Below are 27,510 nucleotides of genomic sequence, written 5' to 3'. Positions count from 1 at the left end.
AATCAAATTTGTTTTAATCTCGTTTTTGCCACTTATTTGGCCACTCCCAATCTTCTTTAAAGATAGTTTAGCATTTCCTCATTTGAACTATTTTTGGGGGGTTTGGAGTTTTTTTTTTTTTGTTTTTTGTTTTTTGTTTTATTTTGAGACAGAGTATCCCTCTTATTGCCCAGACTGGAGTGCAGTGGTGCGATCTCGGCTCACTGCAACCTCTGCCACCCGGGTTCAAGTTCTGCTTCAGTCTCCCGAGTAGCTGGGATTACAGGCGCCTGCCACCACACCCAGCTAATTTTTGTATTTTTAGTAGAGACTGGGTTTCACCATCTTGGCCAGGCTGGTCTTGAACTCCTGACCTCGTAATCCACCCGCCTTGGCCTCCCAAAGCGCTGGGATTACAGGTGTGAGCCACTGCGCCCAGTCGCAGGTTTGGACTTTTTAAAAGTAAGGGTGTGTTTGCTTCCTGTCTCCTCCGTGATGATTTAGAGTTGCTTCCTCTACTGTATTTTGTTTCTGGGTATCTTCTTTACCATCAACATCTGCTCGTTACCAATCAAATCATTGCTTTATCCAGTTGCCACTATTCATCCCTATTATTCTCTATATTCCCCTCTCTCTTCTATTTTCAGTTATTTAATTACTGTCAGGGCATCAACAACCAAGCACAGAACTCCTTTCATTCTTCCCAGTCAACTTAGTGGTCAGAATGTCAGGTGTATTCTTGAATTTCTTCTTGGTTATTTATTTATGCCGGGAGCTCAGCCAGGCTAGACAAAATTGCAGGTATTTCTGATGCTTTTTAAGCTTTGCTTGTTTGCTTGCTTATTTCTTCATTTTAGTTCCTTCTTGAGTCTAGGGATGTTTTATAAAACTCGATTACTGTCAGCCATTTCTCACTGTGCCACATTTAGTTATATAGTCCCCAAACTACAATGTTAGAAGAGATAATAACTTTAAAACGTATAATTTCTTTCTTTGATAAATTAATGGGTCTAAAGACATGCAGTAGATATGCAGGACTATATCAAACACTTCTTTTTCTTTTTTAAAAAAACTCCATTTCAGATCTTTTAAAAAAAAACTCCATTTCAGATAAAATTTTCATCTACAGATTAGAGAAATATGATTTAAAATATATTATTGATTGATTGAGTTGTCCCGATTAAACTATAGAGTAATGATTGGTGGTTTTGTATCAGCTGAAGAAGTCTTCTATAGCAGAGTCCTAAGGATAAGCAGTGAGTAGTAGTTATAGACTCAATAGGATATTTATATTGAGTAAGTTTCTAAGAGACAATGGATTAGGGCACCTGACATTTACAGAAAATAAGAATCAATTTTTAAAATAACCCTCCTTGATGAAAAGCTTTTTTTTTTAAATGGATGAAAAGAATAAATTACCTAAATGCAGATTTTTAAAATTAATTTATTATTTCGAGACAGAGTCTCGCTCTGCCAACAGGTTGGAGTACAATTGCTGGGATCTGCTCACTGTAACCTCCACCTCCTGAGCTCAAGCAATTCTCATTCTTTAGCCTCCTGAGTAGCTGGGATTACAGGTGTGCACCACCATGCTCAGCTAATTTTTTTTTATTTTTAGTAGAGACAAGATTTTGCTATTTGGCCAGGCTGGTCTCGAGCTCCTGTCCTCAAATGATCCACCCACCTGGGCTTCTCAAAGTGCTGGGATTACAGGCATGAGCCACCACACCCAGTCCTAAATGCAGAATTATTAACAGCACAATAACAAAGAAAGATCTTAGAGTCATATTTGACCATGAGTTAAATAAGAACCTTTAAAAAAAAGTTGGTATGACCCTGGCAAGTATAAATAGAAATGTGACATGTAAGAACTGGGATGTAATCCATCAAAAATACTGGATGTTGGAAAGGAACACAATATGAGAATACTATGTATAATTTTGTTCTATGTGTATTTAGAAATACTCTAAAGCTAGACAAGGGAAAAAGAATAATTAGATGTGTTGATTTTAAAACACTGAGGAAACATCTTAAATAATTTGTATTTAGGAAAATAATATGACTCATTTAAAGATTTATCATGAAAATTATTTGAAATCCTATGTGTAATGCAATTGAAAAGAAAAAGGAAGTTTCACTAAGCTGTAGGATCTATTATATTGGTAATAGACTTGATTTATACTATACTAGCTATTAACACTTTTCTAGAAATTATCATTTGTTTATGAGGATTTTTTTTTTTTTTTACAAAGCTACTAAGCTAATAATTAGAGAAGTCTAGATAGAGTATACTGTTGAGTTTTTTCCTCAAACATTATCAGCCATAGAGAAGCTAAGATGCTAGATAATGGCAAATTGGCAAGGTAGGCACAATTGAGCGATGTGCATAGAGAGGAAGGAGAAGGTGGGGCTTGAGCTCCCAGAATTCAGATTTGGTTGCCAAGTAAGTAGAAAAAGACTAATGAACCCAGAGACAAGAAGGAGTAAGTCAGTACACTATAAAACCAGCAAAGATCGAAAGACAATTTCAGTAACAAGGCAAGTGTTGGAGAGGTAGAATCATAAGAGGATGTTCCCAGAAAGGGATATTTCTGAATTAGGTCTTGGATATAAAATAGTTTCAATCCAAGAGCGTCCGCATGTCTATGGATGACAGAGATGTAGGTGAGTAATGAAGAAACTGAGAGTAGAAAGGGAGTTCATCACATAAGGTGTTAAAGTGTTACGGAGAAACGGTTCTTAAATGTTGGGTGTGCCTGCAAGATGCCAATATTTGTAGCCATTTGTGCCAGAGTGGCCCAGTCAGCTATGCTTTGTCCTGAGCCCATAATAATGATCTTGTATCATGTATTACATAGCAGGTTTTTTGCAGAGACTACTTTATATGGTTGAAAAATAAAATTCCACTAACGTGAAAGTTTTCATCTTTTACAGAATGTTATTACTTTTAGTCTTTATGCCTGTTTTATGCTTCAATAGAAATTTAATTTTGTCCCAGACTGACCTATGAATTTGAAATAATTCACACTGAAGTTGTCTTTAATTTTTTAAATTTTTATTTCAATAGCATTTGGGGTACACGTGACTTTTTGTTACATGGATGAATTATATAGTGGTGGTGAATTCTGAGATTTTAGTGCACCCATCACCCAAGTAGTATACATTGCACCTGATGTGTAGCTTTGTTTAATCGCCGGCCCCCACCTCACCCTTCCCCTTCTGAGTCTCCAAAGTCCATTATATCACTCAGTATGCCTTTGCCTACTCATAGCTTATAAGTGAGAACATAGGGATTTTGGTTTTTCACCATTATTTCACTTAGAATAATGACCAACAGCTGCATCCGAGTTGCTGCAAAAGACATGATTTTGTTCCTTTTTATGGCTGAGTAATATTCCATGGTGTAGCTGTAAATGTGTTTTCTTTATCCACTCGTTAGTTAATGGGCACTTAGGTTGCTTCCACAGTTTTGCAATTGTGAATTATGCTGCTCTAAACAAAACGTGTGCAGGTGTCTTTTTCATATAATGTGAAATTGTCTCTAATTTTAATTTAATTTTTGTCTTTAAAAAATGTTTTTGCCCTTATTTACCTCTATAATTTCCATTTTCAAAAAAAAAAAAGTAAAGAGGAGAAATGCTGCTGTTTTTTAGCATAGCCATTAAAAATAGTAGTTATTATGATCAAGCCCTAATGTGGGAACGGCTAATAAATGCTAAATTTATTCATTTTATTCATGACACCTTAGTTTATATTCCAGCCTTAATATAATTTTCCTCTTATTTCAAGGTGTTTATAGAAACTAGTCTGAGCTATAACCATTTTCTTGTGACCCCAGTTATTTCTGTGTGTGTTTGCTTATTGCTTTATGTGATGTTTTGTTTTGGAAACAGTTGACCCTTCATTCTAGAAATAGTTTTTACATATTGTTAAATCATGTTTCAAGAGTTCACAGTAACAGGCTTTTTATAAATGGAAACGAGTTTGTTGCTGTCAATAATAACCAGTATTTCTCTGGATACTTAAATGGGTAGCTAGAAATTTTGATTGGAGAATTAAAAGTGAGTCATTGGATTTCTATTGCCTTTTCTTTGATGCTAGGAAATGTCACCATGCACCACTGTTTTTTTATGCTCTGTATAATCAAGAAATAATGTCTGTGTCAGAGTCTCCTTACATTGGACTCCATAATGATCTCATTTTTTCTCTAAAGCACTGGAAAATAAAATTAGGACACTTTGAATTTTTTTCCTCCTCTTTTCATTTTACTCAATTTCTTCAACTATTGAAGGTCAGATTATAAAATAATTTATCATTCTGATGCAGAACTATCAGTTGAGTGAGATAAATGTATTCTTTTTAATGTACTTTTTCTTAAATACATTTCCATCAGAAGCTAGAGCTTATTTTTTTTAATGTATTTCTATGGTGAGTAACTACTAATTTTTGTTATGACTTATCTACTTAGAAAAACCATAGGTTTTAGAGAAACATACTATACACAAGAAACAGCAAAATGAGGCTGGGTGCTGTTACTCACGCCTGTAATCCTAGCACTTTGGGAGGCCGCAGTGGGAGGATCACTACTTGAGGCCAAGAGTTTCAAGACCAGCCTGAGCAACAAAGCAAGACGCTGTGTCTAAAAAAAAAAAAAAAAAAAAAAAAGCAAAACAAAAGCACAAAATGAATCAGATACACTTAAGCAGTAGTTGCTTTTGCAATTTTCAACCACATTTATTAATGATGTTTTTACATTAGCTGCAAAAAAAATGGAATACGGTTTTTGGTCTGTGTCTATTGTATAGTGATGACTTACAACTTTTTAACTTGCTGATAATTTTCTAATTTTCCTCTTTGTTCAGTGATATTGGGATTGGTCAGTCTCAAGATGACAGCATAGTAGGATTAAGGCAGACAAAGCACATCCCAACTGCATTGCCTGTCAGTGGAACCTTATCATCCAGTAATCCTGATTTATTGCAGTCACATCATCGCATTTTAGACTTCAGTACTACTCCTGGTGAGTATCACCAACACTTCTTTTGTTTTCTTGTAGTTATCTTTTTATTTCTAACATAATGGTCATGTTATGTCTATCTCTCTTCATTTGTCATGGATTATATCAGATGCTGAGTAAGGATGAACCTTAAACTTCAAGATTCTTGAAACCAGGTGTTGGAACCCGTTCTCTTTATGTTCAGCACAATATTTTTATATGGCCATAGGCAGATTCTCTCTCTGAACTTGTTTCTTCTTTCATAAAATGAAGATAACGCATCCCATGCCATGATTACTAAATCATATTAAATAAATAGAGTAAGAAGCATATTTTAGGTCTATTTAATGGACTTTTCAATACAATAAAGATTAACTCTGGATTTAAATTTATTTCTTTGATGCCAGCATGACAGTCTTGTGTGCTGCTGTTGTCTACTGATGTGCTTGCTGCTGTCTGTAGATCAATCTGTTACCTTTAGGGAAAGGTGTGTTCTTGCAGCAGAACAGCAGGTAGTTTGACTGATTCTTTGAGGAAGACCTAGGGAGAGGTAAAAGTTCAGCATTGCTTTTTCTGGGGAGCTTTTTTCCGATTACTTTGCTTAATTGCATTGCCATATATTAAAATTCTTTCTACTTATGTGTGACTTTTCTTTCCCCAGACTTGCCAGATCAAGTGCTAAGGGTTTTTAAGGCTGATCAGCAAAGCCGCTACATCATGATCAGTAAGGACACTACGGCAAAGGAAGTGGTTATTCAGGCTATCAGGGAGTTTGCTGTTACTGCCACCCCGGATCAATATTCACTATGTGAGGTCTCTGTCACACCTGAGGGAGTAATCAAACAAAGAAGGCTTCCAGATCAGCTTTCCAAACTTGCTGACAGAATACAATTGAGTGGAAGGTATATATTGTCTACCTTACTGGATTTCTTTATCCCCTCTTCAAACCCACATCAAAGTCTAAGAGATGAACAGTTTTCAAAGTGTTTTTTAAATGAGTAAGTGCCCCTGCAGATTAAAAAGTAGTTGTTTTGTTTTTTTTCCCTTTCACCAAGAATTACTGTATGAAAGCAAATGCACACAGTCGACTACTGACCCTAACAAGGATCTCTTAGGAACTTGTTCAAGGGCACTGTGACCTGAAGGTTGTTACTGACTGCCACAGTGCGTGCTGTAACTTCTCATGCTTACCTTAGGGTCCTGGTTTGGAAGGCGAGAGTATGCTTGACATAAAGTCACAGAGTTAAACGCGGGTGCTGTCTTCCCTTCGGATAGGTACATTCACGGGCACATTTTCTAATCATATTCTAGTGTTATTTGCTCCTGCACACCCAACTTTTCTAGGAGCTTCCTTAGTTTAGGCAGAGACATCTATGACAGTGTGGTTGGCCACTACTGCCTGTTATTGTACATTGTGCTGTGAAATACACTTCTCAACTCTGAAACCAAATTTTACTTGCTACAGAGCTTAGTCCTTTGCTGCAGAAGTGCTCTATCACACATGTTACTTGCAAGAAAATGTCGTATCTGATTTTACTATTCTCTTCAATGATATTTTCATTGTTAGGTGTAGGTAGCTTTATCTTCAAGTCACAATAAGTGCAAGTTGAAAAAGAAAATAGTTGTTTTGGTTCTCATAATGGCTGGTTTCTACACTGAAAATTAAGCAGTTCCATAAATCATATTCCTTCTATTTTTAACTTACGGAGTGTTTCACTGTATTTGACTTTTCCATGTTATAGGTTTAAACCAGTATATAATTCATTCAAAACTTTGATTTTCTTGCCATCAACTGTAACTTTCTTATGCCTCTTCACTTTTGTTTTCAAACACTAGCAAGTAGTTTTGTTTTAGTCGCTCTGTTTTTTCCAGTTATCATTTCAATGCACATTGATATATCTGGAACCACGATAGAGTTTTACAGAGCTCCACTGAGCTATAAATTCATGATTCACATTCATTATTGAAGAAAATTATAGATGGGTATGTCATGGGCTTCATGAGTAATCAAAATGGAGAATGTTAAATCTGTGAAAATCAAGGGTGCAAAGTATATATTTTTTGTCATATGTGTTTGTCTTGGTGAAATATACAAAAAAACATTTTAGCGGGGCCCCTACTGTGCTCATTCTGTTTTTTCGTTTATGGAATTTCACAGAGAAAGCATATGTCTAAAAAAGAAAAACAAAACAAAAAAATTCCTCCACCACCATACCACAGACACACACACACACACACACACACACACACACACACACAACAAACATCTTAATGCTATTTTCAACAAATTACCTAAAAGGAGAAGGAGCTCCAGCCCTGTGTTCTCATTTTTGCACTGACATTAACTAGTCAATCTTTAGGAGCCTGTTTCCTATTCTGACAAATAAGTATAATACCTGCCATCCACTTACCTGCAGAGTTTTTATGAAAATCCAGATTTTTTAAAGTTAACCTATTGTAGGATTGTTCTGTTCATAGGATCAAATAGAGGGAAGTAGCTTAGGGTTTCTTAGGTATTTGAATCAATAAGTAAACCTGGATTGTTACAATTTGGGCCCATCAATAATCACAGATTATTGGGAAAATAAGAATGATGATCTACTTGTGTCTGATCTTTCCTGCTTCCTGCCTTAGGATCTAGTTCCTTTTTAAACTAAAAATGTGGCTATTTTCTGTTATTTTTAGCAAAAAGGGTAAAATACTTCCAAAAGCAGGAAAAGAAAGGAGAGAAAGAAAGTCCAGCTAGTAAAAGTGAAATTCCATGTGATTTGTTTGTTTCTACCACCTACTTCTGGATAGGCAGTTCTGTGACCTGGTACCTGAGACAGCAGCTGCGCTCTCTGTCTTGGTTGAAAAGAAATCTTCCATCATTCAAATCGGTGTTCTCTCAAACTTTCCGTAAAAAGTAGCATTATTCTTTCAAGGAATATCATGAGATTGCTGCATAGGCTTTGACTCTGGTATGTTTCTGTTTTTCACAGGTATTATCTGAAAAACAACATGGAAACAGAAACTCTTTGTTCTGATGAAGATGCTCAGGAGTTGTTGAGAGAGAGTCAAATTTCCCTCCTTCAGCTCAGCACTGTGGAAGTTGCCACACAGCTCTCCATGCGAAATTTTGAACTCTTTCGCAACATTGAACCTACTGAATATATAGATGATTTATTTAAACTTAGATCAAAAACCAGCTGTGCCAACCTGAAGAGATTTGAAGAAGTCATTAACCAGGAAACATTTTGGGTAGCGTCTGAAATTCTCAGAGAAACAAACCAGCTGAAGAGGATGAAGATCATTAAGCATTTCATCAAGATAGCACTGCACTGTAGGGAATGCAAGAATTTTAACTCAATGTTTGCAATCATTAGGTAAGAGAACACATTTTTCTTAAGATTCAGTTCAGTTCACAGATTTAAAATATGTATCAGTCCAGGAACATCGTATAATTAGTATAAATGCAGTAGATTTTAATTGACTCATAAGGGACAATTCTTTTTCTCTGAATCCTAACCTTAATTTAAAATCTCTCGTACCAACAAAACCAGCTGTGCCAACCTGAAGAGATTCAAAGAAGCCATTAGGCAGGAAACATTTTGGTAGCATCTGAAGTTCTGATTTGGAGCTCCGAAAATCTATATCCCCCACTTTTTTTTTTTTTTTAAGTTTGTTTCAACTTTTCTCAATATCAGTTTACTTTTCTGTGGAAATAACAATACCCCAAAGAGTTATCAACAAGATTAATGATATCATGTATGCGGAGTTCCATCAAATAGCACAAAGCAGTTGGCCAGGAAATGTTAATTTTCTTCCCTTTTTTTAAGAGCTTAGATTGAGGTTAGAAGAAAAAAAAATGGCAACAATTAGTTATGTTGCTATTGAGGGTGATTATTAAATGAGTCATTTTCTCTGTCTGGGAGTTTAGTCATACTCTCATTACTATCATAGCTTATTTTATTACTAGAGGATATTTGCTCAGTCGGTTTTATCAAAAGGCCGCTATGGGCTAAGCACTGGTATGTATACATACTGCTATGTATGGATACAAAGCATCAATACTTATATTCAGGTGGTTTTGCTGATAGTAAACAGATGAGGAGGGTCTATAGGGAAGAGGAGAGTAAAACGCCTTGGCTTGACCCTGACCCTACTTCCCTGTGCCATCTCATTCCCCAGAATTATCATCAACAGTTTCTTATGCAGCCTTCTGTAAATTGTTTTGCATATAAAGCATAAACAAGGAGGTGTTATGTGTCAATAAATAATCTGTACACTATTTTACTTTAGTTGTTATATCACATTTCTTTTTCTCCTCTCAGTGGCCTAAACCTGGCACCAGTGGCAAGACTGCGAACAACCTGGGAGAAACTTCCCAATAAATACGAAAAACTATTTCAAGATCTCCAAGACCTGTTTGATCCTTCCAGAAACATGGCGAAATATCGCAATGTTCTCAATAGTCAAAACCTACAACCACCCGTAATCCCTCTGTTTCCAGTTATCAAGAAGGATCTCACCTTCCTTCACGAAGGTAAACATAAGGCAGAGGGTTTCCATCTTTGCTTGGAGAAGCACAGAATAAATGCCATGTGATTTCCTTTTTCTTCTCTGTCAATTTCAGGAAATGACTCAAAAGTAGACGGGCTGGTCAATTTTGAGAAGTTAAGGATGATCGCAAAAGAAATTCGTCACGTTGGCCGAATGGCTTCAGTGAACATGGACCCAGCCCTCATGTTCAGGACTCGGTGAGTATGTCATCTTCAGTGCCACGTGTGAGAGTAGAGAAGGTTAAATTTAGAGCTTCCCAATAAATGATTTTTTAAAAGTTTGAGTATTTACATTTGTCCTACGGCAGAAATTATAGTAGGATGTGCTGAGAATCACCTGTGAGCTCTAATTTGGAATAAATGTCTTATTCCTTATAAAGTGTTCTTTTGGCTGTCAGTAAAAACAGTTTGTCCTTCAGATATTTTCAGTGTAATAGTCACAATTATGTATTTCTTATTTCTCAGAACACTGACTTGTAGAGCTAAAACTCGTAACTAGTAGTATGAACTAAAATATGTAAATACCCGAAATAGTCTTGTCTTAATATCCACACAACAGATTTAGCTAGCAGTGTAGTAAAAAGTGATTAATTCAGTGAAAGAGAGAAAAGTCGGTCTTAATTCTAGAACAAAAAATTTAAATATATTTGTCTTTTAAGCTAGAAAAATATTTCTAGTAAAGTTGCGTGTGTGAGGTGATTATGCAGTTTAATGTTTGTGGGCTTCTAGAACTGCTTATCCAGAAGTCTAGTCCTTTCTTTCTGAGCTTGTGATCTTTCTGTCTCTCTTTCTACACCCATGCTTCAATCTCCATGGCTCTCACTTACAGGAAGAAGAAATGGCGGAGTTTGGGGTAAGTGGTGGAGACCTTGCATACCCACACACAGTCCTTATTCTGCTCATTGTATTGTTTTCTTACCTGCTGTATTTTCTGATGCTTTGCATTTTTGCATTTTTTTTCCTTAACCCTCTTGCTGTAGCAGAATTTCAGACGGCAAACTGACTTCAAGTTTAATCTGTTGGGGCTTTTGCTTTTGAAGTCATGATCCATGAGAGCTGTGAAATGATTGATGACTGTTCTGGGGAACTATAGGCCAGTTTTTCTGAACTCTTAGAAAGATTTTATTTTAATATAATTGGTGTGTCTTGAAATGCGGAAAGCTCAAAGTAGGGGGAGGGGAGGAAGGATATTAGAAGGAAAAATTGTACAATTAAAATATTTCACAGATATGTGAGAAATAAATATTTTTAATATAAAATAGGTGCCCCCAGGTGTTAAACCCAAATTTTTTACAGCTCAACTAACTACTATTTTCATTCTGTATAAACCAATCCTTTTTAAAAATAATTCTTAACAATTCATGTGCTCAATAGTTTCCATACATACATGTTTACATTTGCATGATTGTTTTATTAACAGATTGACCGTATTACTTTAAAAACTCACTACATTCAACTCAAGGAATAAGAAGACAATTGTGAACATTGTAGTTAATTTTATTTAAATATATGTATAATATCCTCTTTAGGGGAAGTAATCTTAATGTTGCAAATCTTAATGATTATAGCTGTGTATTCTTGCATGAGCTTTTATATGTAATTATTATTTTCTGGCATCTGTGAGAGAACTGCCTTAAATGCTCTATAGAGGTGAAAAGTAGAATTTCCTAGTTCGAACTGAACAGGTGCCAAACATATATTTTTATATGTATATTATGTATAATTTTCTTTTAACTAAATTTTTTAAATCTATATTATTCTATATTCCTGTGTAACAGTTTACTCACTGGAATGAAGCATGTGACCTTTTGAACATAGAATATTAATATCAGTCTTGGCACGTTTTAAATAGATAAAGTACTCCCATGCTAGAGTGAGCTGCATATCTACCTTTTCATCTTCCAGGTCTCTCAGCCAGGGTAGTACAAACGCAACAGTGCTAGATGTTGCTCAGACAGGTGGTCATAAAAAGCGGGTACGTCGTAGTTCCTTTCTCAATGCCAAAAAGCTTTATGAAGATGCCCAAATGGCTCGAAAAGTGAAGCAGTACCTTTCCAATTTGGAGCTAGAAATGGACGAGGAGAGTCTTCAGACATTATCTCTGCAGTGTGAGCCAGCAACCAACACATGTGAGTTTTTCCTTAAAGTGGCTGCCGACTTTGGCTAGAATGCAGATTTGTTTCCTGTACAGTGATATGGGCAGTGACAAAATAAGGCTTAGTGCAGAGGGGGAGCTGGCAATCATGAGATATACTAGTCCTTCCCTTGAATGCTAACATTGAATACTGGATAGCACTGTGCGCGGCCAGGCCCTCAGGTCAGCTGGGTTAGTGTGTGGAGGATGACACTGTCCACATCTAGGGCAACCCGTTGCTTTAGTTTCACCTGGACACAGCCAGTACACATGCAAGGGGCGCATATGTAGATATGGCTCCCAATTATGTGTCTTGTGTTCTCAGAAAGGTGCCCCCAAATTATGGGCACCCTGAGGGGAGTCGGGGCATAAAGTTGAATGTGCTGGCTGCCTTTTAACCACTAGCCCAGACAACACCCAACAAGAAATTCACCTACCAGTTAGAGCAATAATTCTGCTCCACAATGAACTACAATAGCCATTAAAAATCTGGTTAGTCTATAAATGGGGCAGTTTTTTTTTTCTAAATCTGCATCTTGACAAAGGCATTTTCCATTCAATACACTCCTGTGTCTTTTATGTGCAGATTTGAAGATGTCTGCTATAGGATTTAGTTTAGATAGGTGATTTGAGAAGATTTGGATTATTAGATTTACCCAGGACACTGTAGAAGCACTGTGTCATGGTGAAGAGCTTGTCCTCTGGAGTCAGAGTGGTCTGAGTTCAAATCCTGTTTGCCTCCTCTTACTAGCAATGCAGCCTTAGGCAAGTTACTTGACCTCCCTAATCCTTAGCTTCCAGGTGTGTATAAGGGAGGAAGCATACATATGTCATTGAGTTTTGCATATTAAGATACTACATGCACAATATTTAATTGTCCTAAATTGCTTTGCCATTTATCTACCACAAAATATATACTCAGTATAATACTCAAGCATTTTTGGCTACTGTTTGCTTGCATAGATAATTCTACCTCCTAGGAATGTGGTAGTAAATAGATTGCAGTTGGCAGCATTTATTAAATAAAAACTTAGTGCATATACTTGTCAACCAATTTGGAACACCATTTTAGAAAAAGAGTGTCTGATGACTTGTCTGTTGTAGTTTTTATCATGTATTTGTGTCTTTCATATACATGGATATAACATATTGAACTACCCACATTTTTCTATATTTGTAATGGGGTGTTTAATAGTATAATCATCTTTTGAGATTGCTGACTTCATAAAGTAGATACCTTTGTCCTGCCACATACCTAATATTTTCTGTAACTAGGGTCCCCCATATCCATTTCTGTGCTTCATAAAGGCAGCAGGACGAAAGGTGTGCCTTTTAGTATTCTAACTGCAGAAAATGCTCACACAGTTCTAAAATTATCTTCTACATAGCTACTAGCATCTAAAATTCTTTGTTCTATTTTCAAACCCAAACAATTACCAGTGCCTAAGAATCCTGGTGACAAAAAGCCTGTCAAATCCGAGACCTCTCCGGTAGCTCCAAGGGCAGGGTCACAGCAGAAAGCTCAGTCCCTGCCACAGCCCCAGCAGCAGCCACCACCAGCACATAAAATCAACCAGGGACTGCAGGTTCCCGCCGTGTCCCTTTATCCTTCACGGAAGAAAGTGCCCGTAAAGGATCTCCCACCTTTTGGTAAGTGATTACATTCATTTCTTTTTTTGGTGCCATTCACTCTCATGGTTTGCAAATTAGGAAAAAAATATTTGTCTTGGATAACTTTGTCTAATATATTTGAGTTTCTATGTTAATTATTAGCTCCTAATAAAACCTGAACATTGAGCAAGTTAAACCTGACTTTGCCAATGGAAGGGGTTGTTTTTATAAGTAATATCTCATTTAATCACACTAATTTGCTACGACAGGGTGTTAATAGAGAGTTATGTGTCCATTTAATTTTTGCTGAGTGCAGAAGATGCTTTGTTCATTTACATTATTTAAACTGGTTTTGCCTTACAACCAACGAACTGCTGGGATTTAAGCAGAATATTTTTAAGTTAAATGAATTGTCTGAAGGTAAATTCTTATTTGTTGACTCACTGATTCTATAGCTTAGGGGGAAAAATAAAGCAACTAACTCCTGAGTATGGAGGAGTTAAATTACACCTCATCTTTCCTACGAAAAGAAAAACATCTAGTAGTTTAGCCCCTTTGTGGAAGTGGTACAACACAATAATTTTTCATAAAATGCACAGCTTGTTTTTTTCTACGTATATGTGAATGAAATAATTGATAAAAAATAAATTATTAAAAATAAAGGGATAGTAGGGTGGGCGCGGTAGCTCACGCCTGTAATCCCAGCACTTCAGGAGGCTGAGGCAGGTGGATCACTTGAGGCCAGGAGTTAGAGACCAACTTGCCCAACGTGGCAAAACCCCGTCTTTACGAAAAATACAAAACGTAGCTGGGCATGATGGTGCATGCCTGCAGTCCTAGCTACCTGGGAAGCTAAGGCACAAGAATTGCTTGAACCTGGGGGGTGGAAATTGTAGTAAGCCGAGATTGCATCATTGCACTCCAACCTGGGCGACAGAGCAAGACTCTGTCGATCGATCGATCAATAGATAGATAGAAGGGAAAGAGTTTACTTAGATAACATTGGGTGTTGATAGCTACGTCCCTGCACAGTTACAGCCCATCTGTATGGCTGGAGTGAGAGTCATTTATTTCATAGACCTCTCACGTGTTCTCTGTCCTCACCTCGACCATCTGATCAGCAAATGTCCTCTTTATTGATATTGGGGGGGGAGAGTAAGAAAAGAACACCTTTCCTTGATACGTTTCTCCTTTCAAATATTTGTGTTGATCCCCTCATCACAAACACATTGAATTATGTGTTTCTTTATATATTGTTTTTAATATGCATGCATTCCTGAATCCCCTGCAGTCTGACTTCTGTATCCTCTTTATGCAGAACTTCTCATATGGAAGAATATCAGTCTTCACTTTAGCTAAAAACAGCTTATTAGCCATATTTAATATAATGTAGATGTGTCTGAGTATAAAGCTCTATCCCCCATGTTTCTGAAGCCATAGCTCTCAAAATGTCTTTAGTTCCATTTACGAACTTTAGAAATGTGGATGAAATATCATTTGTTGTCTTATATTTATTTAGTTTAACATACACATTTAAAGTCACAGTATATAAAATACTAATTTAGAGATGCTGCAGGTGTTTCCCCCACTCCAGTTCATGAAAGAGTTTTGTTCTATATACTTTCTACATCTTTAACATTGGTGTCTTTGTCCATCACTGGGACCACTTTTGAAGTATCTAACACAGCTTTCTCAGGCATAACATCTTCACATCCATCCACATGGTTTGAAAGATAGTACTTTTTGAATCTGTGTGTGATGCTGGCCTTGGAAATTTTTTCCACATCAAAACTACCCATTCAATTAGCTTTATTTCCTGTGTATATGATTTCTACATGTAATCAAAGTATTGCTTTAAAAGGTTTTTTTTAAAAAAAGATTGTATTAAAACAACATCAGACTGCTTACATGAAGTGAAATGAAGGATTAAATCTTCGTTAAATTTTACTAACACTAATCTGAGGTGGTTTCAGGCTGTAGTGCCTTCCCAAATATCTCTTTGTTGTTCAAAATAAAATTGAGAGTGCCTATTAAAAATATTTTACTGTAACTTCCTCATTTATGAAAAATAATTTTGAGGAGGGAAATCATCTTACATTGACATATAGAATAATTTTTCCTCCACTCTCATCCTGTTGGATCCTACACATGGTGCTGGCTCACTTCCTTCTTCTGAAACCACCTTCCAAGGTTTTGTGACACAGCACTTTCATGGTCTCTTCCGCCCTTCTCTTTCATCTGTTTACTTGATCAAGTATTAACTGCATGGAATTCCTTAGAGCACCTTCATTCACTTTCCTGGTTAGCTCCTCTTAGCTCTTGCCTCTGTACTCTTCTCCCTTTATTCTCACTTCCCTTGAGCTACCCCTTTCCAAGGATACAAAACAGCTTCCAACTCAAATTTGGTTTCTAATAATAAACATATCTAGCTGTGCCACTTCCATCCTAAATTCAGTGTGTCCAAATTGTCCATTTTTTCTTCATTGTTTACTAATATATTGTTGAATAAAGATGGTGACTACTTCAAAGTTTAGAATCTGATGTAAAATATCAAAAGCAAACTATTTCTGGTACTCGGCAGATATCAGCCTGAAACCAAACTACAGGTATGTCATGCCTTCTGTAGGCACTTACTCTGTGGACCATGAAGAATACAAAGAACATTTACATTGTAAATAGGTTGAACCTCAATGTAATGATATTAAATCTTAGCACAAAAGAGTTTTTCAGTCATAAATGGTGTTTATTTTCAGACTTGAAAATACATATGTAAGGGGTTTTTTTTTTTTCTATTATAGGCATAAACTCTCCACAAGCTTTAAAGAAAATTCTTTCTTTGTCTGAAGAAGGAAGTTTGGAACGTCACAAGAAGCAAGCTGAAGACACAATATCAAATGCGTCTTCGCAGCTTTCTTCTCCTCCTACTTCTCCACAGAGTTCTCCAAGGAAAGGTAGAATTAAATTACTTTTTGTTTTCTTGTATTGAAACCTGTACATTTTGGCTATGAGAAATTCCAGAGTTGTGTATCACATAATTGTTAACGTTATCGTCATTTAAGATGAGCTCATATGTAATTGCCCAATGGATTTTTTTTCCCTCAGTTCATAAATTTGGAAGAATGGCGGTTTTTAAAAATGTTATACTTACAATAAATAGTATTAAATTTATAACTATAAGAAGCCTTTTAAAAATACATTTAATTTTTATTCATGATAAATATACAAAGAATTTTTTATATTAAAATTTGTTCTAACTAAATTTGGTTCTATGATATTAATACAGAGAAGAGGGCTTTGAAAACATGAAAAACTAATATCTTCCTGATTTATTTTTTCATTGTATTAACACAGGTCTTGATTACCTTTTTGGTTGCTACCTTGTTTTATTTTTAAAGAGACTATATTTTAGGTACTCAGAGTCACCTCCTTATGTTGATACCTTCTCATATTAAAAGAGTAGGTAATTTTCTGCTGCATAACTCTTAAGGCTTCTTCCTCCTCCTACCCTTTTAACTGAATGAGTGTAAGCCAATAATAAATGGCTAGGACTGAATTTTCCCTAAAGGAAGCCCAAAAGGGCTTAATACATTGTTAAATTTCACTGACACAACAGGTATTGCTTTACTTGGTGGATATTTCAGACATCTGTGCATTTTGTATGGGTATCAGTCTCTCCTGTCCTTGTTACATGGATGCATCTCAATTCTTTTCTCATCCTGTTGTTAGGTGGCAGTGGCAATCAGCTGAGATCTTTTGGCTCCGGGCAGTTGGACTTAACCAGTTCCTCCTCTTCTCTTGGAAGTGAGAACAGTAACAAGAATAACAATGCACCACGGACCTATGGGATAGGTGGGGTTTATAGAACCAAAAACGGGGTGGGAAAGAGAGGAATCATCTCATTAGTTAATGAAAATGGGAGAATTCCTCCAAATGTCAAGTGCTCCATCTGAGTGATTTACTTTTCTGAAGATTTTTTTTTTTTAGCAGACTGTTCAGGGAAGGCTTTAAATCTTATCTGTCAGATCTTGCACTGTGGTTTTATAAAAAGACGTTTTATAAATGAACACATTAAATCTTATCAAGACCTGTGCAGCCTTTAAAAAATAAATCAGGAATTACCAATATACTGAAAGAACATACTTAAACTGGCAACATGTAGATGCTCTAGATTTTAGTTTTTCTTAGGTAAGTGGCATTGAAGAAATTTGCATTGCATATAATATAAAATAAATACTTAAGTAACATGAGATCCCTAGTAATGTAGACAAGAAAAAAAATGAATATTGAGAAAGAAGATTTGGATTTTTTTCATTAAAAACATCAAGATAGGGCCGGGCACAGTGGCTCACACCTGTAATCCCAGCACTTTGGGAGGCCGAGACAGGCTGATCACCTGAGGCCAGGAGTTCGAGACTAGCTTGACCCACATGGTGAAACCCCTGTCTCTAGTAAAAATACAAAAAAAAAAAAAAATTTGCCGGGCATGGTGGCACCCGCCTGTAATCCCAGCTACACTGGAGGCTGAGGCAGGAGAATCGCTTGAAGCCAGGAGGTGGAGTTTTCAGTGAGCCGAGATCCGCCACTGCACTCCAGCCTGGGTAACAGAGGGAGACTCCGTCTAAAAAAAAAAAAAAAAAATCAAGATAGGCCCCTTCCGTTGTGACTTTCAAAATTATTTTTAGTAACAAAAGAGAGTTACGGGTACTTTCAGGCCAAGAAGTGGACATCTGTTTAGCTATTCTGTAGTAACGATCTTGTGAAAAGTGCCCATTAACTCCTTCAAAACAATTGGCTTTTATGTGATTCAACCAATATTAATATTGAAAAACCAAATGGCAAAAATTCAAAGACATCTTCAGGTCTTATTTCTTATTTTTGTTTATATGTTTACTTAAAATTGTAAGTAGGATACAGATATTTCCAGTTGAATTATTCTATGCCATACAAGTTCTAAAAATTGAAAACTGTTGAAAACAAGATCAGTGGCTTTGCATTTTGAAAAAAACATACTTTAAAATCTGATCCGTTTTCTTCGTGATTTCTTTTCTGTAGACTAATAGTGTAATGATATAGGTAAGGGAGCTAAGAATAGTCGAGTGGTGCCTTTTCTGCATGTTTTCCTAGCTTGTAGGATACTTTCTTTTTTCCTCTCTAAACTTTAATTAAACAACTTAAGCTTCATTAGAATAAAACATTTGTCTCTTAGTCATGTGGTATCTACAAGTGAAACGGAGTTTTTCTCCCCACTTCTATAGAGATATCTATGCCTGCATTTTATTTTTGCTTCTATTTGGTATACTTCCCTTTGGTGTTATGAACCTAGAGAGTCTAATTAATATGGTCGTGTTTCTCATGCAGGCTATACTTTGGCTCCCAGTGGTACTGTGGATAATTTTTCAGATTCTGGTCACAGTGAAATTTCTTCACGATCCAGTATTGTCAGCAATTCGTCTTTTGACTCAGTGCCAGTCTCACTGCACGATGAGAGGCGCCAGAGGCATTCTGTCAGCATCGTGGAAACAAACCTAGGGGTGGGCAGGATGGAGAGGCGGACCATGATGGAACCTGATCAATATAGCTTGGGGTAGGTGGCTTTTCTTAGTGTTCTTTTGAATTTATCCTTCCATCTCTCTTTTGGTAATGAGTCTTTTCTCCCAGATGTTTATTTTTATTTATTTTACATAATGCCTAAGAATTTTTCTCCAATCCCAGTTCTGATTTTTCACAATTTCTACACTAAGTATCATGTTATTTTTGTTAAGCAGACTGCTTTTTTAGTTAAGTTTTTTCTTCAGTGGAACACAATTGTTCTGTTTTAAAGGCAGAGGGTGACTGTAGGATCCATCCTGAAATAATCAAATTATATTGAGCCATCCTTATTGTTGTCGGAAATTTTTTTTTTTTTTTTTTTTTTAATGTCACGTTGCATTCTTTTCCCCCATGCCTGTTTTATAGTAATGACAAACTCAGAAGGCTAGACGTGGCAGAACTGGCCACTATAAGGCAATTCAGTGCTACTTTTATCCTGTTTCTGGGATGAAAGCAAGCTACCTTTCTAGGAAAAAGGGTGTTTTGGTTTTATCATAGTTGAATTAGTTATCAATCTTGGTTTGTTTTTTTTTTCTTTTCCATTTCTTTTAACCACTTAGGTCCTATGCACCAATGTCTGAGGGTCGAGGCTTATATGCTACAGCTACAGTGATTTCTTCTCCAAGCACAGAGGAACTTTCCCAGGATCAGGGGGATCGCGCGTCACTTGATGCTGCTGACAGTGGCCGTGGGAGCTGGACGTCATGCTCAAGTGGCTCCCATGATAATATACAGACAATCCAGCACCAGAGAAGCTGGGAGACTCTTCCATTTGGGCACACTCACTTTGATTATTCAGGGGATCCTGCAGGTTTATGGGCATCAAGCAGCCATATGGACCAAATCATGTTTTCTGATCATAGCACAAAGTATAACCGGCAAAATCAAAGTAGAGAGAGCCTTGAACAAGCCCAGTCCCGAGCAAGCTGGGCGTCTTCCACAGGTTACTGGGGAGAAGACTCAGAAGGTGACACAGGCACAATAAAGCGGAGGGGTGGAAAGGATGTTTCCATTGAAGCCGAAAGCAGTAGCATAACATCTGTGACCACAGAAGAAACCAAGTCAGTCCCCATGCCTGCCCACATAGCTGTGGCATCAAGTACTACAAAGGGGCTCATTGGTAAGTTTTAAAATTGGGGGACTTTGTCATGTCTGGATCATGTCTTTAATGTAACTTATTACAATAGTAAAATTATGTGTTTGTTGGTTCTTTTCCTCATTTTCTCCATTGTACTTCCAAAGTGGTGGTGTGTTAAGGTCTTTGAAATCAATAGTGGTTAAGAGCTCAGGTTTTGTGGTCAGGTACATACAGATATATTCCTACATAACAAAACATTCAGTAAATCTTAGCTATTAGGATCAGTAGATTGTCATTGTGGATATGATCTAGTCTAATTTTTTTCTCTTAACCTAAAAATCAGGATAGATTCCTATTATTCATAGAGGAGAAATTTTTCTTTAATTGAAACTCTTTTATATCTTTTATTCTTCTATTTTGTTCCCTTGATTGTGTTTAGAACTATACACTTTGTATATTTAAAAGTCTCCCATTGATTTTTATTCTGCACACACATCGATTCTTGATAAGCAATTATTTGTGCACACTGCAGAAGGAGGGAGAGGTGCTAATAGTACAGTGACTAAGAGCACGGGCTTTGGAGTCAGGCGGACTGGGGATTGAATCCCTGTTTTGCCACTTTATTAGTTTTGTGACATTGGGGAAAATACAAAGCAGTGCCTGTTTCCTCATCTGTAAAACGAGCTTAATAATTTCTACTTAATAGAGTTAGTGGGAGGATTCCAGGAAATTTATGCAAAGTATTTAGAACAGTGCCCAGATAGTAGATTCATTAAGTACATGAAAGCTATTGGTGCTGCTGTTTCTGTTAGAAGAGGCTGTCATGCTCCCTCAGCCCTGTTGAGATGTATTTTCTATGGCACAATTAACATCTATATAGATGAAGTGTAGAAACAGATTATTGGTTGTAGAGTGAGAAATTCTGGAGTATAATCATTACAGACATTACTTTTATTAGTAGGAAAATTGTAGTTATTTAGCCATGTAAATAGTCATGGGTAGATTTCAAGTTTAATATCCTTTTACAATGAATAAGGAGAAAACAGTAAATATTCTTAGGTTGGACTTTTTCAAGTGCTTACAACTAATACTCGGAATTTGTATTGCAAAGGAAGGAAGAATGATTTTTAGTTCCTAACAGTTGAGTTTAAAAAGTTCAAGAAAATAAAACTTTAGTTTTACTTGCCTATACAGTAGGTTTCATATTCTAGGTCATGAGCATCAATAAAGGGATTTTAAGAAAAATTGACACCTTATAGTAATAGTTTTAGAGTTTTTAAATTGGTATCCTTTGTGTGACTTTTCCAAATTTATTTTAATTCACTGTTTCCGTAAGTGAAGTCCTAAGACCCAAGAGTGATGCGGAATTGCTTCTCTGCCTGGTAAAGATAAATGCCCAGAAAAAGGGCAGATCCGGCAGGCAGAGAGGAAAAAGGAAACTTGTACCAAGCGCAAACAGGTTCCAGGCATAGTGCTGTGTACTTAGGTTCTTCCTGTGCTTCAGTCTTTCCAATAAGTCCAGGGGTTAGGTTTTAATCTTGCTACTATTTTATAGTTACAAACTATTTTAAACAAACAAGCAGCCCATTTAAAGATGAAAGTACTTAGATGCACTAGCAGCTTTTCTCACCAACTGTTTCACCACACAGTGATAACCATTGTGAAATTTGGTTTAATTAACATGCATTCCCTGGCCTGCCTCACACCGCACCTCTGACCCATACCACACAAATTCACATTTGCTGCTACACTGTGGATGCTGTTTTAATAATTATTTTTATATTTTTAATTAAACTTTTGTGGCATGAACTACTTTTTAATGCTGGTGCATTGTTTCTACTCTAGCACGAAAGGAGGGCAGGTATCGAGAGCCCCCGCCCACCCCTCCCGGCTACATTGGAATTCCCATTACTGACTTTCCAGAAGGGCACTCCCATCCAGCCAGGAAACCTCCGGACTACAACGTGGCCCTTCAGAGATCGCGGATGGTCGCGCGATCCTCCGACACAGCTGGGCCTTCATCTGTACAGCAGCCACATGGGCATCCCACCAGCAGCAGGCCTGTGAACAAACCGCAGTGGCATAAGCCGAACGAGTCCGACCCGCGCCTCGCCCCCTATCAGTCCCAAGGGTTTTCCACCGAGGAGGATGGTATATACACATAAATATTCCTAAAACCTCCAAGTTAGATGTGTTCACTTATGCTGCTTCCCAAGGCATTTCTGTTTTCTTAACACTGCAGTCAGCTATGTCTAACCATACACCACACAAAGAACACTATATTCAGAGTTCCAAATTTAGGGTTACGGCTGTTGACTGCTCTGTGTGTGTGTGTGTGTGTGTGTGTGTGTGTGTGTGTGTGTGTGTGTCCCTAAATGGCTTTAAAAATGCCAAAGATTATGGAGGGAGTCACTTAAAATACAGTGTGTATATAACTGGATTTCTTTTCTAATTCTCACTAAAATTTGACGGCTTTCTGTGTGTCTGTGTGTGTGTTTCCCTAAATGGCTTCAAAAATGCCAAAGATTATGGAGGGAGTCACTTAAAATATAGTGTTTATATGACTTGATTTCTTTTCTAATTCTCACTAAAATTGAAGTACTTCTGTGACCCTATTTTGAGAAAAAGAATAAGGCAGGTGCGATGGCTTACACCTATAATCCCAGCACTTTGGGAGGCCGAGGCAGGCAGATCACTTGAGCTCAGGAATTTGAGACTAGCCTGGCCAAAATAGTGAAACCCTGTTTCTACTGAAAATACAAAAATTAGCCAGGTGTGGTGGCAGGCACCTGTAATCCCAGCTACTCGGGAGGCTGAGGCAGGAGGATCACTTGAGCCCGGGAGGCAGAGGTTGCAGCGAGCCAACAACATGTCACTGCACTCCAGCCTGGGCGACAGAGGGAGACTCTGTCTCAAAAAAAGAAAAAGAAAATAAAAATCTCACAAGTTTGTGCTGTTGTCAAGAATTTTAGAAGCATCTAGGACTCTCAAAGGTGGATGGTTAAAGTTTTCTGTGGAAACTTTGTATTTGCACTTTTAATGAATTGGGACTCATTTGGAAATGAAAGTCTGATAAAGAAAGATACACTATCAGCCAGCCCGGTGGCTCATGCCTGTAATCCCAGCGCTTTGGGAGGCTGAGGTGGGAGGATTGCTTGAGGCCAGGAGTTTGAGACAAGCCTGGGCAACAAGTGAGACCTGTCTCCATAAAAATATTTTTCAAATGACCCAGGTGTGGTGGCATGTGCCCATAGTCCTAGCTACTATGGAGGCTGAAGTGGAAGGATCACTTGAGCCTCGGAGTTCAGGACTGCAGTGACCCATGATTGTGCCACTGCACCGTAGCCTAGGTAGCAGAGCAAGACCCTGTCTCTAAAAGAGAGAAGGGGAGGGAGAAAGGGAGGGAACAAAGGAACCCACATTGTCTGTAACTCTTTGTGCATTCTTTCTACAAACCTATCTGACCATGCTGAATTGAGAATGAGGAAGGAGATTATGTCCTCCCATCCTCTTTAAAGTTTTCAGTTTAACATGTTTGATTACACAATCATAGATAAAAGCAACACATGACCGGGAGATTGGGAGGCTGAGGCGGGAGAATCACTTGAGCCCGGGAGGCGGAGGTTGCAGTGAGCCAAGAACACTGCACTGTGGATGGCAAACCCACACCCTGTCTCAAAAAAATTAAATAAATAGAAAAACATTACAAATGAAAATTACTTAAAATCCTGCCACTTGCAGACAGCCATTATTAAAATGTGGTTACATATCCTAGACTTTTTATGTGTATCTGATCTTATATTATTTTTTTAAAATGACACATGCTGTTTTACAACTTTTTAAAATGAATTTATTTACTTTCTGAACAAAAATATATAATGCATATCTTTTTAATGTTGTGTGTGTGTATATATGTAAAGATATGTATTGCATACATTTTAACCTTTTTATTGTTGTTCATCATTGCTTAGGAGAAAAGACAAGGATTCTAAGTGAGCTCTACTAAAAAGAATATGATTTTTTTTTTTTTTTTTTTTTTGAGGCGGAGTCTTCACTCTGTCGCCCAGGCTGGAGTGCAGTGGCGCCATCTCGGCTCACTGCAAGTTCCGCCTCCCGGGTTCGCGCCATTCTCCTGCCTCAGCCTCCCGAGTAGCTGGGACTACAGGCGCCCGCCACCGTGTCCGGCTAATTTTTTGTATTTTAGTAGAGACAGGGTTTCACCGTGTTAGCCAGGATGGTCTCGATCTCCTGACCTCGTGATCCGCCCGCCTCGGCCTCCCAAAGTGCAGGGATTACAGGCGTGAGCCACCGCGCCCGGCCGAATATGATATTTTTATTTAGCACATCAGTGAATATATTCTCTATAGCACAAGAAATTACTTGCTTGCTCATTTATTTCTTTTTCTTCCCTGCTGTATTTGCAGAAGATGAACAAGTTTCTGCTGTTTGAGGCACAGGCTTTTCTGGATCCAGAGCGAGCCACCTGAAGGGAGAGCACAGGAAGATGTCCCGAGCATTGGAGCCTTGGAACTCACATTCTGAGGATGGTGGACCAGTTTGCCTCCTTCCCTGCCTTAAAAGCAGCATGGGGCTTCTTCTCCCCTTCTTCCTTTCCCCTTTGCATGTGAAATACTGTGAAGAAATTGCCCTGGCACTTTTCAGACTTTGTTGCTTGAAATGCACAGTGCAGCAATCTTCGAGCTCCCACTGTTGCTGCCTGCCACATCACACAGTATCATTCCAAATTCCAAGATCATCCCAACAAGATGATTCACTCTGGCTGCACTTCTCAATGCCTGGAAGGATTTTTTTTAATCTTCCTTTTAGATTTCAATCCAGTCCTAGCACTTGATCTCATTGGGATAATGAGAAAAGCTAGCCATTGAACTACTTGGGGCCTTTAACTCACCAAGGAAGACAAAGAAAAACAATGAAATCCTTTGAGTATAGTGCTTGTCCACTTGTTTACAATGTCCTCCTTTAAAAAAAAAAAAAATGAGTTTAGAGATTTTGTTCAGAGAGTAAATGTATATCCATTTAATGATTACAGTATTATTTTAAACCTTAAGTAGGGTTGCCAGCCTGGTTTCTGAAAAACCAAATATGCCGGACAGGGTGTGGCCACACCAAGAAGACGGGAAAACCTGGCTTGTGACCCTGGCTTCCCATGTCCTTCTGGTCTCACCCACGAAGTGCCCTATCCTGGAAGTATGAAATGTTAGCCAATTAATACCAAGACACCTCATCTGCTCCTTCCCCAGTGGATGGGGTTCTTCTGTAAAACTGTTTGCACATGGCCAGGGGAGGGAACTAGGACCCTTGTGTCTTGTCTGAGCCTTATGGAGGCAGGACGGTGTCATTGGCGGATGTGTCCTGCTCCATTGAGATGGATGGCAAACCCCATTTTTAAGTTATATTTCTTTGATTTTTGTTAATTTAGAGGTTTAGGTTTTGTTTTTCTTTTTTTCTTTTTTTTTTTTTTTTTTTTTTTTTGAGAGAAACATTTATAACTGGATAGCATTGCAGTGAAAGCAGCTTGGGATGTTGGAGCTAATGCCAGCTGTTTATACTGCTCTTTCAAGACAGCCTCCCTTTATTGAATTGGCATTAGGGAATAAACAAGCCTTTAAATGTGATAAAAGATCAAAAACCTGGTTAGATATGCCAGCCTTTGCAAGGCAGGTTAGTCACCAAAGACTAACCTCCCAGTGGCTTTATGGACGCTGCATATAGAGAAGGCCTAAGTGTAGCAACCATCTGCTCACAGCTGCTATTAACCCTTTAATGACTGAAATGACCCCTCCACTCTATTTTTGTGTTGTTTTTGCACAGACTCCGGAAAAGTGAAGGCTGCCAATCTGAGTAGTACTCAAATGTGAGGAACTGCTGGTCTTGGATTTTTTTTCCATTAAATTCAGCTGATCATATTGATCAGTAGATAAACGTAAATAGCTTCAAATTTTAAAAGTGGAATTGCAGTGTTTTTTCACTGTATCAAAAAATGTCAGTGCTTTATTTAATAATTCTCTTCTGTATCATGGCATTTGTCTACTTATATATTACATTGTCAATTATGCATTTGTAATTTTACATGTAATATGCATTATTTGCCAGTTTTATTATATAGGCTGTGGACCTCATGTGCATATAGAAAGACAGAAATCTAGCTCTACCACAAGTTGCACAAATGTTATCTAAGCATTAAGTAATTGTAGAACATAGGACTGCTAATCTCAGTTCGCTCTGTGATGTCAAGTGCAGAATGTACAATTAACTGGTGATTTCCTCATACTTTTGATACTACTTGTACCTGTATGTCTTTTAGAAAGACATTGGTGGAGTCTGTATCCCTTTTGTATTTTTAATACAATAATTGTACATATTGGTTATATTTTTGTTGAAGATGGTAGAAATGTACTATGTTTATGCTTCTACATCCAGTTTGTACAAGCTGGAAAATAAATAAATATAACGTAAAGCCTTGCCTATATACTTAATGAATCATGCATGCTTTTTATTATTAAAGTGGAATAGAAGCCTTTAGTCTCCTGCAGAAGCAAGTCCTTTGGCTGAAGAGATTTAGCCTCTGGGTTATTGGAAACTGCCCAATAGCCTATTTATTTTAGGCAGATCTCTGTTGATCCAAAGCAATTAATATCATTAATGTTAGCACCAACCAAACCACGTTCAGAATTCAGTGTTTCTTGAAGATGCTGTCACAATATATTTGCATAACATTTGTCTCTTCTCAACCGTTTCCAACAGTAATCTTTATGGTACATAATATTTTGGTTCCCGGTATACATACTGAGAGACAGGACCTCAGAGAACTTAAACTGACATTCAAGGTCACGATCATTAAGTGAAGAGTACAATTTAGCTAGTGATTCTGGACTTCTAACTAGTACACAATATTGATATGAGTGCTGATGTCTCGTGTCTGAATAATACTTTATCAGAAGGGCACTTAATTTTAAAAGGTAAAAACCAGTTAAGTAGTAGCCTGCTTAAGCACATTTTTAAATGAGTGACTCATTTCTTTTCCTCAAGCAGGCATAACTAAAAGTATTATCCATCAGCCACTGAGAAGTCTCAGAAGTCGGAGTAGAAGCAACCGGAAGCCAAGGCACCAAACACTGGAAAATGCGAGGGAGTCTGAAGCGGAGCGGGAAGAAGGTCCCTCCCAGAAGCTTAACAGGAAAATGGCCAGGGCCAGGCTTCAAGGTCTTTCCAAGGCATTTGTGCCAGCTGTGTCGCTGAGTAAATTTTGAAAACCTGGACACCAAAAGAGTCGGGCAATTTATTTATTTACCATTCTAGTAGCTTCAACCACACCTTTTAAAAAATGAAGAACCTGCGTGTTTGTGTATGTTGTTACATGCTCACCTATGTTGTCTTTTCACTCTAAACCCATTCCTCAGGGACTTTCCTAAACTGTCACTCAGAAAGCTTAATTTTCTTAAGCTTTAAAAAAAAATACTAAGAATCTGATGTTTTGGAAAATAACTTCTTTATCATCACTATTTGTGTTCTTCTAAAAATATGAGACAGTGACAAATAGGCCATGGTTTGTTATCCTTTT

The 27,510-nt window shown here is 37.6% G+C and overlaps 1 protein-coding gene across 18 annotated transcripts in view; it reads left to right on the top strand.

Annotated features, from left to right (window-relative positions):
• LOC105488645 (Rap guanine nucleotide exchange factor 2) overlaps positions 1-26,406 on the top strand; it is a 259,652-nt gene extending 233,246 nt beyond the window's left edge. For 10 of the 18 annotated variants that reach the window (XM_011752890.3, XM_011752889.3, XM_011752895.2 and 7 more), the window contains 14 exons: positions 4,842-4,999; positions 5,637-5,877; positions 7,957-8,340; positions 9,289-9,500; positions 9,591-9,714; positions 10,346-10,369; positions 11,422-11,645; positions 13,091-13,300; positions 16,060-16,212; positions 16,988-17,110; positions 18,620-18,845; positions 19,411-19,970; positions 21,774-22,079; positions 24,353-26,406. In XM_011752890.3, the coding sequence (XP_011751192.2) occupies positions 4,842-4,999; positions 5,637-5,877; positions 7,957-8,340; positions 9,289-9,500; positions 9,591-9,714; positions 10,346-10,369; positions 11,422-11,645; positions 13,091-13,300; positions 16,060-16,212; positions 16,988-17,110; positions 18,620-18,845; positions 19,411-19,970; positions 21,774-22,079; positions 24,353-24,378 (2,971 nt within the window). In that variant the 3' untranslated portion in view covers positions 24,379-26,406. The remainder of the gene's footprint in view (positions 1-4,841; positions 5,000-5,636; positions 5,878-7,956; positions 8,341-9,288; positions 9,501-9,590; positions 9,715-10,345; positions 10,370-11,421; positions 11,646-13,090; positions 13,301-16,059; positions 16,213-16,987; positions 17,111-18,619; positions 18,846-19,410; positions 19,971-21,773; positions 22,080-24,352) is intronic. The other 8 variants (XM_011752894.3, XM_011752893.3, XM_024794998.2 and 5 more) reach the window with 3 other exon arrangements.
• Positions 26,407-27,510: the final 1,104 nt, after the last annotated feature.

Source organism: Macaca nemestrina, chromosome 3 (assembly GCF_043159975.1).
Source record: "Macaca nemestrina isolate mMacNem1 chromosome 3, mMacNem.hap1, whole genome shotgun sequence".
NCBI classification, from domain to species: domain Eukaryota; kingdom Metazoa; phylum Chordata; class Mammalia; order Primates; family Cercopithecidae; genus Macaca; species Macaca nemestrina.
Note: the sequence above shows the minus strand (reverse complement) of the source record. Positions and strands in the feature narration are given on the sequence as shown.